Here is a 15366-nt window from a genome sequence, read left to right as displayed (position 1 = left end):
AAATTATTTTCATTCTGCCTCTAAAAATCTAAAATGTATCATGTTTGGTATCAATTTAAAGCTTGAGTTTCAAAGAGGACGATTTTAATTTTCCACATATTTTGCAACTTTCCATCCATTTTATCATACCACATCACAAATATCATGCCTGGCATATCCACCTTTATATGACATATGATTATCATGTAAACATGGTGTAGGTGATTGGTGATTCATCTGTGATAACATTATTCTTTAAATCTATACTAATTAATTAATTTTTTGTACATACCAATTTGACATTTATCTCCTTCATAGCAATCAGGACATTGACATGTGTATTCTGTACATGACCCTGGTGTTGGTATACATGCACCACCCGACTCACAGGGGTTAGGAGAACATTGATCAACAGCTGAAAGATAAAAAAATATACATATTCGTGGTTACTGGTATTGCTAATTCATGTCTTGCTCAGTATAATTACTTCAGAATGGTCAACAGCTCCAATCTGATATTCTCATCTGTACCCTGTGATTTACTTAGTTTTGGTTTTGTTACAGGAAGGCTAATCACTCCCATATGTATGTTTCTTCTGTAGCCTGCCCTTTACTATATTTGTGACATGATCTGGTCCATAGGGAGCCAAAGGCGGCAAATTTGAAATTGAGATAAAGGCAAAAATATAGAATAAAAAAGCAGTAAATACCTACAAAAATACACATCACAAAATTTTAGAAATTTAGAACCAAGAATGCTTGACCTTTGGTGTTTTCAGTATATGATATAGTCTATATGCCATCCTCGAGCCAGTAATTTAGATATTATATTTATGATGATAAGTATATAAAAGAATATATTTATAAGAACTAGCATAACAGATTACTACTAAAAAGAGCAGTTTTTTTAGAAAATCACAAAATTTGATTTTACTTTACTGCCTTGAGGAAAGCATATGGACTATAGTCTAATGTTTGTATAAGGTAATAATTATAGTAACTCAATTTTCAAAAATGCCTCCTTTGGCCCACATGGAGCAGATCGCTTCACATTTACTCCTAAGATTTCATTTTGAATAACAATAATGCTTGCAGCATGCAGTAAACAAATAAAAACACCACAGCATACATGCACTCAACTGTTGTGTCATTAGGTTTAGACGTGACCCACACTAAATATACATGACATATACTTACGTATGTAGCATCGAGGTCCTGACCAACAATCCGGGCATCCACAAAAAAATCCCTCACAGTTATCAGTTGGTATACACACACCTCCATTACCACATGGGCTTGAACCACATGGATCACCAATTGCTAAAAGCAAAACAAATTATTATGTTACATGATGTGGTTCTCTAAGATCAATTAAAACTGCAATTCTTTCTTTAAAGTTACTAAAGTTTTTTTTTTTAAACTTCTGTGGTCCGGGTACGCGCTGATGAATTGCGATCGCGTAGAAGTGACAAGGTCGCCTACTACGCGCCGCGCCGAAGACCAATGTGTCAGCCGGCTTGTTGTCAAGTCGTTGATCAGCCAATCAGCGTGATTGTTTTTTGCTTTTGCATTTACGCTCGTGTACGCGATACGCACAGGCACGACCACGGAAGTTTTAAGAAAAATCCCATATCTTATCTTATCTTTGTACTCATTAAAGTCTCAGATTCAGGATTTCATGGCCAAATTTATTTCTGTTTTTGATCTTGAGATGTCTGTACTTACATATTGCATTAAAGCATTGTATATATGTGCGCAACATCAAGCGTGTGCATAGGATTTAGGACTTTGTGCAAAATAATACATGCTGGGTAGTTAGCAGTACGCTTAATTTGTAAAGGAAATCTGCAAAAGATTATAGGTTACTGTTTGCAGATGATCTACAATGCTAGACAAAATAGGTTGGAATGGAAAATAGAATGTGCACCTTGTAATGGCCATATTTTCGTTATTTTTAAAGTGATGAAATGGCACGTTCTTTAGTGTCAAGTCTAAACATAAGCCTCACCCCAATACCTCCCCTGCCCACATGAACAAAATGTCAGGATTCAACATTGATCGGGGGAAAGGGCTTGTTAGCAATATGATGCTTATTTCATTCCACCCTTTTGTTCAGGGTTTTAGGTGTAGGCAGTCATAAAATTCATTTCTTTTCCTCCCTCCCCCTTTTTCAGCTTTGGTGAGGAGATGACTTTGCACCTGTTCATCTTAGTCAATCACTGGTTCAAATTTTATTCTTCACGCATTGATGAGCTTCTAACTATTTCATTTGTATTTTAATTGTGCAATATGTCTTAATATTTCTATGCCAGTGATGGAGGGTAATAAATATATAAGGAAGCAGACATGTTGCAATCGATGATTGCTTGATAATTCACATTTTGGACTCAGAGAGGTAAATGGTGCCTACTGGGTTCTACCTCACTATTACTCACAATCTGTTCATTAAAAAAATGTGTGCAGATGTGTTTCAAAAAGAGCTTAGTCTGAGCTTCTCCAATAAAGACAAAATATTACCCGCCAAATGTTTGATCTTGTGACTTATTACTGAATGGAACCCAAGCTCACCATATGACTGACCACAACCTTTTTTTGGTCCAAGCATGCTGCTTATACTTACCAATTTGGCAATTTTCTCCCATGTAGCATGTAGAACATTGGCAAACAAATGTACACCCTGCTCCAGCTGTGCACTGACCACCATTTTGACATGGGTTTAAACTGCAAGGGTCAAGGGTCACCACTGTTCATAGCAGCAAGAAAATCCAAGCAAATAATATAATTATTATATCAGCAAAATTAGAAAGCAAAACACCATGAATATACCAATACCATAATGAATAATTAGTTTTGTGATTGAAATACATAAATTAAATGATAAATGCAAAAAATTGATTAATTATTCAATTATATTTTAACCCTACATGAAAAATATGATGTCCCCCATTATTTTGTTTTTATGTTACCTAGTACCAACGAGTTTTGTTAGCATAAATTTTTTAAGCACAAAAAGCTGAATTAAAGTGATATACAGTCATTTTACCATTAAAATGGAATTAAATTTACCAGTAAAATGGAATTAAATTCTTTTGACATCCATAAATGAAAACCAAAGCTCAGAGCTGTTCACGCCAAGGGTTCAAAAGTTTAATTCAAGGAGAAAGGAGAACAATATCAAGAAAAAACAAAAATATGCCTGTGTATGCTGACAAACTTAAACTAAACACATGATGGATAAATGACACACATCCATTTTTAGAAGGTGCTCTTGTTAACTTTTATTTTCTTTCAAAATATCAATAAGTTGGTCTTACGTTTTGGGTGCTTAAATGAATGACTGTACATCCCTTTTTGCAATGATACTGTTAGTACCGTTTAAAATCAATGCTTATGGTCAAAATTAAATCAGGGCAAGTGTGACCCAATATCTCCCAATTATGCAAAAAACCCACAAAGTAAATAAAACCAGGGAGGTGCATGTTTTTTAAGCAAGCATATTTGTGCAATATATTTGAAAGAAATTGCTCCAAATGCTGGAAGTGATCCATAGATGTTGTGTGTGAAACTGAATCAATCTTAATATTTTTACAGAAAGTTGTGTCATCCCAATTTTACCATGGAATTGAATGTAGATGTGTTCTTTTTTCTTTCTCTCTTTCTGTTCTTTTTAAATTTTATGGATGCCACACCCCAGAATTTCTGCAAAAAAACTTATGTTGATCAAATTTCACACATAAAATCAATGGTTGATGTCACTGTCATGAGTTCCAGCAAACACTTTTTATAAGTTGATGATGTCATAAGCACACCGTAAACTATAACCTACCAGTTTGGCACCTGTTGCCTGTGTAGCATGGCTGGCATTGGCAGGTGACATCTGTACAAGACCCTTGATGAGGAGTACATGTACCACCATAGAAACATGGGTTAGGGTTGCAGGAATCAACAGCTGTCAACACAATCAATACATAAATAAAAAGAAAATTAACAAATTTTTAAAAATAAGACAATAGAAAAATTACTTAATTTGTGTACATCGTGGAACATAATCTTTGCGTGGCTGTACGTAGTAAGCTGTTGTACGCAGATAACCTCGCATATATGGCCGCGTAGAGTAGGCTCAGTAGCGCGTGTTGTATGCTCGTGTATTAGCATGATTAGTCGCGGAGTAACAAGCGTAGTTGAATGTTCCATGATATACACAAATTTAATCATTTTTCTATAGTAGCATTACTAAATCAACATAGATTATGTTATCAAATGAAGAATTCAGATTCACAAACCGAAAAACATAATTTTCAAACTTTTAGAGTTAACACCCATATCTATGATCTATGGGGTAGAGACATGGTCAACAACAAAGGATATGGAACAAAAATTAATACATGTAACAGCCCAGAGGGATATGGAAAGAAAAATGCTACATTCTCACTATGTGACACAAAGTTAGACACATCAAAATAAGACATATAACTCTAGTCAAAGACATTTTAGAGAAGGTTAAAGAAATAAAATGGTGATGGACAGGACGTAAGAACACAAGACTACAGATAGACCAAGAGACTACAAGAATACATGACCTATGGAGCAGAGATATGGGACAACAAAGGATAAGACCAGAAATTGATACCAATCCAGAAAGCTATGGAAAGGAAAATGCTACATCTCTCACTATGTGACACAAAGTTAGACACATCAAAATAAGACAATTGAAATCTAAGACATTTTAAAGAAGGTTAAAGAAATGAAATGAAGATGGACAGGACTTAAGAACACAAGACAACAGATAGACCAAAGGACTAAGAGGACGGCAACCAAGTACCAGAAAAAGAGGAGAGGAAGACAGAAAAGATGATGGAGAGATGACATCACAGCCAATATGGAAACACCAACTTGGAAAGAACAGCAGTGGGACACAGCAGTGGTGAAATAGACTGATGAGGTGAGGTGAGGTGGGATATGAACTTACGTATAGTACAAGCAGGTCCAGCCCAGCAGTCTGTACATACACACTCATGACTGAAGCAATTAGTACCAGCAGGTTGACATGACCCACCATTGGCACACGGGCTGCCTATACATGGATCATTAATAAGAATCTGACAGTTTACACCTGTATAACAAGCAGGGCAGCTGCAGGTATAGGAACACCCATCAGCACCAATGTTACAAACTCCTCCATTGCGACATGGATTAGAGCTACATGGTTGTTGGGAGATGACAGTCTCACATCTATCACCAGTAAAGCAGCCTGGACAATCACAGATGAAATCGTTGCATGATCCACCATTAGTATCAGGCCTGCATACACCACCGTAATAACAAGGGTTTGGAATACATGGGGATTTGGCTAGAAATAAAATAAAGAGAAATACAACAAATTAGCATTTCAATGAACAATGAGATATGGCTCAATTGCCCAAAACCTCTTCATTTTGCAGTGATGATACATGGTAATATTGCTATCATTCTGACAGCTATGCTACAATTCTGAAATTAAGCTCTCTTAATGTAGGAATTGAAAACAAAGAAGTTCTTTCATTTTGGCCATCACAACATCAAAAAATCGTCTCCAAGCTAAATAATCTTCTGCTTCTGCGTTTGCCATGACTTGCTGTACAGATAGATGAATCTAAAGAAACTTGATTCAAATCAAATTGACACTATAAGTGATTCATTATACACTGGAAATTGACTTACGTTCTGAACAATCTTCTCCCTGCCAACATTCACTACACTGACAGGTATAAGCAAAGCAGCCCTGGGCAAAGTCACGTTGACAGACGCCTCCATTCCGACATGGATTCCCTGCGCATGGATTGATGGCTGCAATAAAATCAGGGATTGAATTGATCAATTTGAGTTACAAGAGATATCCCAAGGATATTCACACTACTAGAAATTCACATTTGTAGGCCTATACCTCACTAAGCATAAGGACCAAAATGATACACACTTTGGAAAATGTTTCCATTATGCCCGCCCCCCTTTTTTTTTAAACTGATACACCCAACACTACTGTTTCTGATAACATAAAAGATCTGCATGTTAACTTACGTATCGTGCAAAAAGGTCCAGTGAAACAAGTGTTGGTATCACATTGGCATACAGCTGAACATCCTCCTACTTCCACTAGACATCGGCCATTATTAGAACAGGGATTTACTAAGCATGGATTCACAGCTGAAAAGATAAACAATATTTGAAAGATTGGTAACATTGGTAAAAACACAGTGGTCAGAAACCAAGTAACACTACAAACATGCACATAATATTTTGAATCAGATAAATCACCCTTCTTTTTAGCTTCCAGTTTGAATATGGAATAGCAATGTTGACAATAAAAACACACAAAAGTAGGACTGAAAGAAGCTGAACCACTACAAAATAAAACAAAGCAGGCCAAATCTAGAGCGAATTAGCATCTTGGCCCAAATTTGACCTTACAGATGAATTTACCAAGTCTTTGCCATTCTAAATATGTATAATTTTATATACTTTAGACCAACAATTTAGGCCCAAAAGTTTCCATAATTCCAGGGTTAAGACCAACCTTAAGAATAGATACTTACGTGTCTCACAGTTGCTTCCAGTGTAACATGAAGGACAGTTGCACACATGTGCATCAAGACAAGAACCTCCAGGTGCAAAACAGGCTCCTCCATTTTCACAAGGGTTAGGTTCACATGGTTGAATTACTAGGATTAAAATAAAGTAAACCAGTTTAGGTACAAATTAAACCTGCAAGAATTAACTCACCAGGCAGAGATTATTAATTATAGAGTTAACATGGTTTGTGAATAAAACCACATTGAAATAACTACATGTTGCTGACCTGATACACACCAAAAGTAATATTAACAACCTGAAATAGCTAAATATGTTGTTTCAATTCACTCCAGTTTTTAAGAAAACTGCTTCACTGTATTGTTTAGATTATTACTGTTTCTGAGTCCAGATTGTTTTTATGGAATAAAGCATATCCAGCAAATATAACAAACTCTGATATTATTATTAACCTGATTCACATCTTGGTCAATTAAAGCATTTAGCATTTACCAAACCCTGCATAAGTGATATTAACCCTAACACCCATAAATACCATAAAATACCACGATGAAAACCACTATGCATGCATGAATCCCAGGGTCTGCGATGACGCAATCACCCTAAGTGTTAAATGCTCACGGAATTGCTGCCCAGGGCAGCGTTACCCGTGTAGCTTCCGGTCCGTGATTGTGTGCTTGGCATGCGGGGGGTGGGGATTCAAAGGTTCAAATCCCTGGGGTGCCAAGTGACTTCTTTGTTCATCTTCTCTCCTTTTTCGTATCTTCTTTAACTTCCGAGATCAAAAAGCAGGGTTTGGTGTTAGGGTTAAACCTAGTTAGTCTCTGATATTATTACTAACCTGTTTCACATCTTGGCCCTGTAAAGCATTCAGCATTTACCAAATCCTGCTTAAGTGATGTTAAACCTAGTTAAATCATTACTAACCTGTTTCACATCTTGTTCCAGTAAAGCATTCAGTACACAAACATGAAAACTCTCCACATGAGTTTGGATTGGCCTGGCACATTCCACCATTACGACATGGGTCGCTGTCACATGCATTAGAGTCTAATAACAAACACACATTGAAAATAATATTAAAGCTGCAATTATCAGTTAAAGGCTTATCTATTCTGTTTTATCCTACTTTTTTGCAATACAAAGCCACTAGAAAACAATCACAATCTTAAGTGCTGTGACAACCAGTGACATGCGCAATAGAATAATTCTGATATATCTCAGCGATGCTTTGTGCTGGTACTTTCAGCTGGTTTTCATCTGTTTAAGAACTGAGATCAGACTGCCATATATTACATTCAGACCTGATACAAGGCATTTTAAATTTGAAGTATCTTTATCTTACAGATGAAATCAATTCAATAAGCTATAATAGATGCTACTTTTTGCATAAAACTGGTTATCATTTTCTATCATTATAAACCGATAAAGTGATGATGCTCCAAAACTGATTTAATTCCATGGATTGTATAATCTTGTGATACAGTTAATATATGACACTTACATTCTTGACAATACTGGCCAGTATAGCATGTAGGACATAGACATATAGCATCTGTACAATCAGAGTCACTCTGTGCGCATGTTCCGCCATTGATACATGGACTTGGGTTACATGGATTCACCACTGAAAGACAAAATTGAAGATTAAGTGTAGTGTGTACAGGCTACATAAAATCAGAACTAAAAATACAATATGCAGAACAAAGTACCAACAAACCTATGTACAATGCATGGTTACTGTCATTACAATGTAGTTTCTAAATGTTGTCAAGATTTTTTTAAATCGTAGGATAAAATCTTTATCAAATGAAGACTTAAATTTATTATAACTTGTTAAAGGAGTATTTCGTGATCCTAGCATCCTCTTTTTATGACATTTTTCAGTAGATATCCACAAAAAAAGCTTATTCCCAAATTTCACTTGGTTCCGATTTTGCGTTTGCGAGTTATGCATGATTATGTGTATTACACTGCTCCATCATATCCATAGACAACATGTTGTAATTTCGTTCTGGTGCACCAGAACAAAATTCAAATTTCACGATATCTTTGCCAAACGAATTAATTTGCAAGAAATTTTTTTTACATAAACATTATGTAGCCAGAGGTTTCCAGTGTTATAAAAATCTCAACTTTTTTTGAGAAAAGTGGAGGGGATGATGCAGTGGATCACAAAATGCCCTTTTAAATTAATCAAGAGAGGAAGTGACAAGAGGTATGATTAATGTACACTTTTAACTACACATTAGCTCAAATTGATCAAATCCACAAAAAAATTAAAAAACAAATAACATTTGCAATGAAAATTCAACACAAAATATTAGCATATGAAAACTACACAGCAATGTATCTGGTGGCATAGTACTTACATGTAAGACAATTTGCTCCTTCATAGCATGGTGGACAATTGCACTGGTAAATACTGCACACATCAGGTTGTTGGCTCACTATCTCTGAGCATTGACCATCATTGTAGCATGGATTGCTCTGGCATGGGTCAAGAGCTGAAAACAAAATACAGGGAAACAATGCTTGTTATCAAACCATATAGAAATGTAATATAATATTATGTACAAAAAACACACACCCACACCTTCTAACAATGATATTATAATTTTCTTTGTGTGGCAATGCTTATTCAGGCAATTAAGATGCCAATGTTAAAACCCTGATTCAATCAGCCGCATATAACATCCTGCAAGAGTTTACAAAATTATAAACTGATATTGCACTGATGACAGGCAAACAAATACCAATATTTCTTCACTTACATATAGCACAGTCGTCTCCAGTCCAGCATCCAGTACAGCTACATTTTGGCAATGGGCATATTGCTCCAACAAACTCAGGCTGACATACGCCACCATTCAGACAAGGAACAGTGCTGCATTGATTCACAACTAAAACATAAAAATAAAGCTCATAGTTCAGATGTGTACAAACAAAATAACAGGAAAAAGGGGACAATATCCATTAAAGCTTCACTTTTTTTTACAATCATGAGCTAGCTTAGATCTAAACTTGCTGTCAGGGATGGGCCTCAGACAGAAGTATTGATATTTCTAATATTTGTGCTCCTTTTAAGCTTTAAAGTCCAATAGTTTGGCATAATTTCATAACTCCATAAAAAATATTCAAACACAATTAGGATGAAAACTGTGAATTCACTGAAATGAAAGTTAAATGCTTGTTAAAATGTTTGTCAATTAAATTTTGTTCTGGCTGTGCATCCTTCCTACAATTGTACTATTTCATGCTACGTCCTTCGACAAATTTCATCATAACATAGTTTCTATCAAACAATTTTTTGATATGATTTGCAAATGCCATTTTTTTCCATTTGGTGCTGTTTAAAGTGAAACACCCAAGGAGTCTTTCTTCTAATACTGAAATCTACTTACATGTTCCACAAGTTGTGCCAGTAAAGCATTCATGACATGTACACCTGAATCTTGGACACTGTCCTGGGATGTTTATTGTAATACAAGTGCCACCATTAACGCATGGGTTACTACCGCACGGATCAATAACTGCAATATAAAAATAACATCAAATTATATATAACAGTAGATAACAAATGAAACATACAATACATTTGTGAACAATTCTATTGGCTCATCATCCTCCTATTTAAAAAAAAATGCATTTTTTAGTACAGTCCAACCTCTTTTATCCAGCCATGATGGGACCAAGCATTGTCCGGATAAGTGAAAAATCCAGATAAGTGAATTACATGCAATTCTGCATTGGCTGTCCCAAAAACTGAAATTGTGACAACAAAATATTGTTTTAACATGGGGTAATAACACTAAAAGATGGCTTTAGAGTACTTTATGCAACATAGATATGTCATTCTAAGCATTCAGAGCATGGAATTACGGTGTTAAATCATCAAAAACATGCGGATAACAGAGAGATCCATATAAGAGGTCCGGATAAGAGAGGTTGGACTGTAATTGGAAAAGAAGTTGGCCTTCACCGCATTCTAGACAAAACCCTGTACATTTTTATTCCATTTACTTACTCATATCACATATTTCCCCGGTGAAGCAAGATGGGCAAGCACAAACGAAGTTGGTACAATCGTCATTACTCCTGTGACATACAGCTCCATTCCGACATGGGTTGGTTCCACATGGGTTATTGGCTGAAAAAGAAAATGACAGTGAAATTGTCTACTTGTGGCTAAGATTGCACTATCCAAGGTGTCAAAAGGGTGTGCATGCCATGTGTGTAGTAATGTGACAAAATTGTTCTTATAGTTACTTGTTCACTGTCCACAATCCCAACAGATTGCCTGCCAGGATATGTAGATTGAGAGACTTGCTGGAATCTCAACATCTTCAGCAGAAGACTTAAGCTAACACCTGTAGCTTAAGAACCATGGCAAAGCTGAAAATGTCTTAACCAGCTGCGAACTAGAATATGTCGGTCAAAGATCTCAATGAGAAAATGAGGATAATTTGCCAGTGAAGTGTTACATGTAATCCGATTATCACTATGTCAACTGGATCACGTTTTTGAGTTCTGTACCACGATCGAAATGATCGCAACACAAAGTCTATGGCATGTACTACCAATTTCAAAAGGTGCATGATCCAGTTACCAAGGAGTTATGTAACCACTTCGCTGGCGAATAAAGGGATCAACCACCTGCGATTGCAGCAATGAACCCCAGACAATGCAACACCTATTGCATTGCCCCTTGCTTAAGCAACTTTGCACAATGGCAGACCTTGCCCAGTACAAATACAGCCCAGAGATGTGTACAACAGCGAGTGAACAGAGTTTAGTGTAAGGACACAACAGAAAAAGTCAGTAGATTTGCTTGAATCATCAATGTTGCTTCCTAGCATTATATATATATTAAAGTACAAGATAACATATTTTGTAAACAAAATCTTCTTATATACTTACGTATTATGCATTCTGGTCCAGTAAAACATGTTGTACATTGGCACTGATAGCTGGTGCAATCATCAGGATCAGGTATACATAGTCCATTATTACGACACGGATTAGGTAAGCATGGATTAACACCTAGTAGCAAATTAAAACAAACCGATTAAGATTAGGAATACCGCCCTCAGAATTACGAATAAAAATGGTACGCAATTACCACACTGGCAAGACATTTTGATTTAATAAAGGTTATAGAAGTATGTTAATATTTACATACACAGATAAGTACACCGCCACACATAACTGTAAACACCTTCAAATATGGACAGAAATGTACACATTTGAGTTTTATTATTCTTGCTGTGGACACGTTTGAGTTTTATTAGCTTTACCACAGACACTTTTTCAGTTTTTACTGGAATGCTGCTATCATGCCACAACTTCGGATATCAACAGATCTTCTTATCATGAGTCCACTTACATTACACAGACACTTTTTCAGTTTTTACTGGAATGCTGCTATCATGCCACAACTTCGGATATCAACAGATCTTCTTATCATGAGTCCACTTACATAAACTATTTAACACAGCTACATTACATAATTCACAAGTAGTTTTCCAAAACATCATTTGTTGCAACAAGACCAAAAAATTATGGTGAAATTCTTCATGAAATTTAAAAAAATATAAGAAGTGAGATCTTACGTTCTGCACAAGTGTCTCCCTGGAAGCACTGGTCACAAACACACGAGAACTGTGTGCAGGATGTGTCCTTGAAACATGATCCTCCATTTTGACATACTCCAGCGGCACATGGGTCTGTATCTGACAAAGTAAAAGTATACAAGATTCAATTTAAAATGTGAGCGGAACTTCCTATTACATTTGTGTACAGGTAATGGGCCATTCCATTTGTTATCCACACTACCCCTGTGGAAGCTATAAAAAGTCTTCAAGAAAGGGAGAATGTTTTTCAAATGGAATTGGCTAGGGTTGATTATATTGAAACCCATACTCCCCCTTGTATATGGCTTTACCTATATCTTCCACCACTGGAATGAGTATTTCGAATGAGTTATTTCAAATGGAAGTTACCCAATTACCTACATGGACTTGCACCTTCTTATATAAACCAACTTCTTACGCCGTATGTGTCAATACCGACTCTGAGATCGTCAGATAAACTTCTCCATTCAACACAAAACACATCTTCCTTGTATGGTGATAGAGCGTTCTCTTCATGTGCACCAAAACTTTGGAACACTTTCCCTATGGACGTTCGATGTTGTGCATCGCTTGATGTTTTTAAGAATCATTTCAAAACATTTTTGTTCCAATCTACATATGATATTTAATGTATTTTTTAAAGTTATTTTTCCATATGCTTTAAATTTCACATAATGTTCCAATTATTTAAAGTGCATTTATGCTAAATATGCTTCTTGTCAGTTTCAGGTATTGTTCATGTTTTTATTTTCTTATGTCGTTTTTGTTTGTTTTGTATAGTGCCTCGGATTAAACTGCCTAGATAGATGGTGCTTTATGAATACATTAAAGTTAAGTTTAAGTTAAGTTACTTACTAGTTTCACAATGAAATCCTGTTGAGCATGGTTTACATATACATGAGTATGAATCACAGTTGCTATCTGGTTGACATAGGGCCTCATTTTGACATGGGTTTGACAAGCAAGGGTTCAAATCTGTACAGGAATAAATGAGAGAAATGTATCAGCTCTAAGTGTTACTTTAAGTAGATTCAAGAGTCATTATTTAAGATAGGGTCTAATGAAAACTCACCAAAGATGAAATATCACAAAAAGAAATGTTTCTTAATTAAAGACAAAGCTTACTCAGCTTACCCCCATTCAGCATACTCCCATTTGGTGCCCAACACACAGTCACACCCACACCCCTACAGGTATTTGCTGGTAAACGGAGACCTTAACTATCAAAATGCGGACATATTTTTCCTGATTTTCTGTGCCTGATCGGGGATATTGACCCATTTTACACAAATTATACACACTTTTTTTGCATTTTATCCTAATCAACTGGGGACTGATTTTTAAATCAACAATATGGGACACTCTCTCATAGGCATTTTTAGGCTGTTTGCAATCAATTACACATCTTGCAAAATGGGGACAGTCCTCATTTGCAGCGATGACCACGGTTGGAAAGTAAAGTTTCATAAAAAACGTCCACGTTTCCCGGCAAACACATATGCGTACCCACACACAAACATAAGTGTGATCACAATATTTCCATTGCATATGAGCGGGTGTGTCTCCTCCTTTATGCAGGCGTCGGATGACATGATTGAGCTGGCAACTTGTGAAACCGCCCGGCCGTATGGCATTTTCCAATATAATCGGTTAGTTTTGTGGGGCTCATTATCAAACCCCAACGGTTTTAGCTTGTATTTATATTATTTATCAACATAGGCCTATTTGTTTGTGATATTTCAAGCGTTTTAAAATTTCAAAATAATCCCATTCAATTACACGGTTGACAATGAAAATTTACTGAATTTAGAGAATGCAATGCGGCCACCACCTGCCTTTATGTACATTCCAGAACACGCACTTGACGCAGGGGCTTTCAAATCATTCATTCACAACAAAGTTAATGCTACTTCACAAATCCTTATATTGCTTGAATAACTATTAACTTAATCAGGAGCTGGCCTATAATCAGCAAAAATGAGGTCTACATGCAACACAAAGGTTGAAAACATCCCCCAAATACATGGCACAAGTGTAATGCTCACCTATTTCACAGCTATTACCACCTCGACATGATGCACAAAGACAGGTATGGTCTATACAGCTTTCTGAGGACTGGAAGCATGCACCATTTTGTTGACAAGGGTTAGGCATGCAAGGTTCGAATGCTATAACAAATCAATCAAACAATCAATCAGTATATAAATCAAGCAATGTATCAATCAATCAATCAAACGAAAAAAGCGAAACTTCATGTATGATATAATTTTAAATGAAACTGAACATACATAAAACTTGACAGTAACTACATATAAATTATATCACCGCATAAATATAACATACATGAGGAATTTTTTCATTTGCTTCTTTCTTTGTTCATTCATTTCTGGTTTAAAATGGTCATGCAACCACAATGACAAACAATGCTGAAATTGTATTATCAGTAAGTAAGTAATGTCTGAAATAACATGATAGTAATAATAAATCGGATGAGTAATTCAGAGAGTCAGTAATAAACAATATATTCACTTACGTAAATCACAAGTGTGCCCAGTCCAGCATTCAGGGCATGCACAGCTAAATTCTGTACATGACCCAGGGACACTAGTACAAGCTGCACCATTCTGACAAGGACTACTGGAACATGCACCAACAACTATATAATAAAACATAAGAGAGATGTAATGTTGATCCTGGTGGAATACCAACAACAAAAATACCATGTGGTGACAAAAAACAGGCAAATAAAATACTTTGATCATGTAATTCAATGGCATTTTCCCTTTCTTTGATGGGTGGTTTAATTCAATGATATCATCATAAAAAATATGTACCGAATACATTTATATGTAATTTTAGCAGGTCATTCTTGGGCTATAAATGTGTAAATAATAATGATAATAATAATAAATAATAATAATATATACTCACATATTTCACATGTAGGTCCGGTATAGCATGCTGGACATTCACAAGTATAGAATGTGCATTGATTGTTGCAAATTCCTCCATTACGACATGGCGATGAATCACATGCATCAACAGCTATAAAAAAAAGTATAAATTAATACTGTTGGACTAAGGAATGAACCTGGAGTCTCAGCTTAATCAAATATGTTTTCTATGTGTAAATTGATCTTCACTTTCTGAATTTTGGCGAATTATACAGGATTTACAGATGTTCAACT

The 15366-nt window shown here is 35.9% G+C and overlaps 1 protein-coding gene across 1 annotated transcript in view; it reads right to left on the bottom strand.

The window, feature by feature from the left end:
• The window catches only part of LOC140151676 (uncharacterized), a 96924-nt gene that overhangs the window by 19377 nt on the left and 62181 nt on the right, over positions 1–15366 (bottom strand). The window contains 20 exon segments of the mRNA XM_072174015.1: positions 272–394; positions 1176–1298; positions 2599–2721; positions 3805–3927; positions 4948–5328; positions 5679–5804; positions 6036–6161; positions 6551–6676; positions 7473–7595; positions 8050–8172; positions 8918–9052; positions 9320–9448; positions 9950–10078; positions 10573–10695; positions 11466–11588; positions 12158–12277; positions 13034–13153; positions 14224–14346; positions 14712–14834; positions 15110–15223. Coding sequence (XP_072030116.1) covers positions 272–394; positions 1176–1298; positions 2599–2721; positions 3805–3927; positions 4948–5328; positions 5679–5804; positions 6036–6161; positions 6551–6676; positions 7473–7595; positions 8050–8172; positions 8918–9052; positions 9320–9448; positions 9950–10078; positions 10573–10695; positions 11466–11588; positions 12158–12277; positions 13034–13153; positions 14224–14346; positions 14712–14834; positions 15110–15223 — 2736 coding nt within the window.

The sequence above is a fragment of the Amphiura filiformis genome, chromosome 1, assembly GCF_039555335.1.
Source record: "Amphiura filiformis chromosome 1, Afil_fr2py, whole genome shotgun sequence".
NCBI lineage: Eukaryota > Metazoa > Echinodermata > Ophiuroidea > Amphilepidida > Amphiuridae > Amphiura > Amphiura filiformis.
Note: the sequence above shows the minus strand (reverse complement) of the source record. Positions and strands in the feature narration are given on the sequence as shown.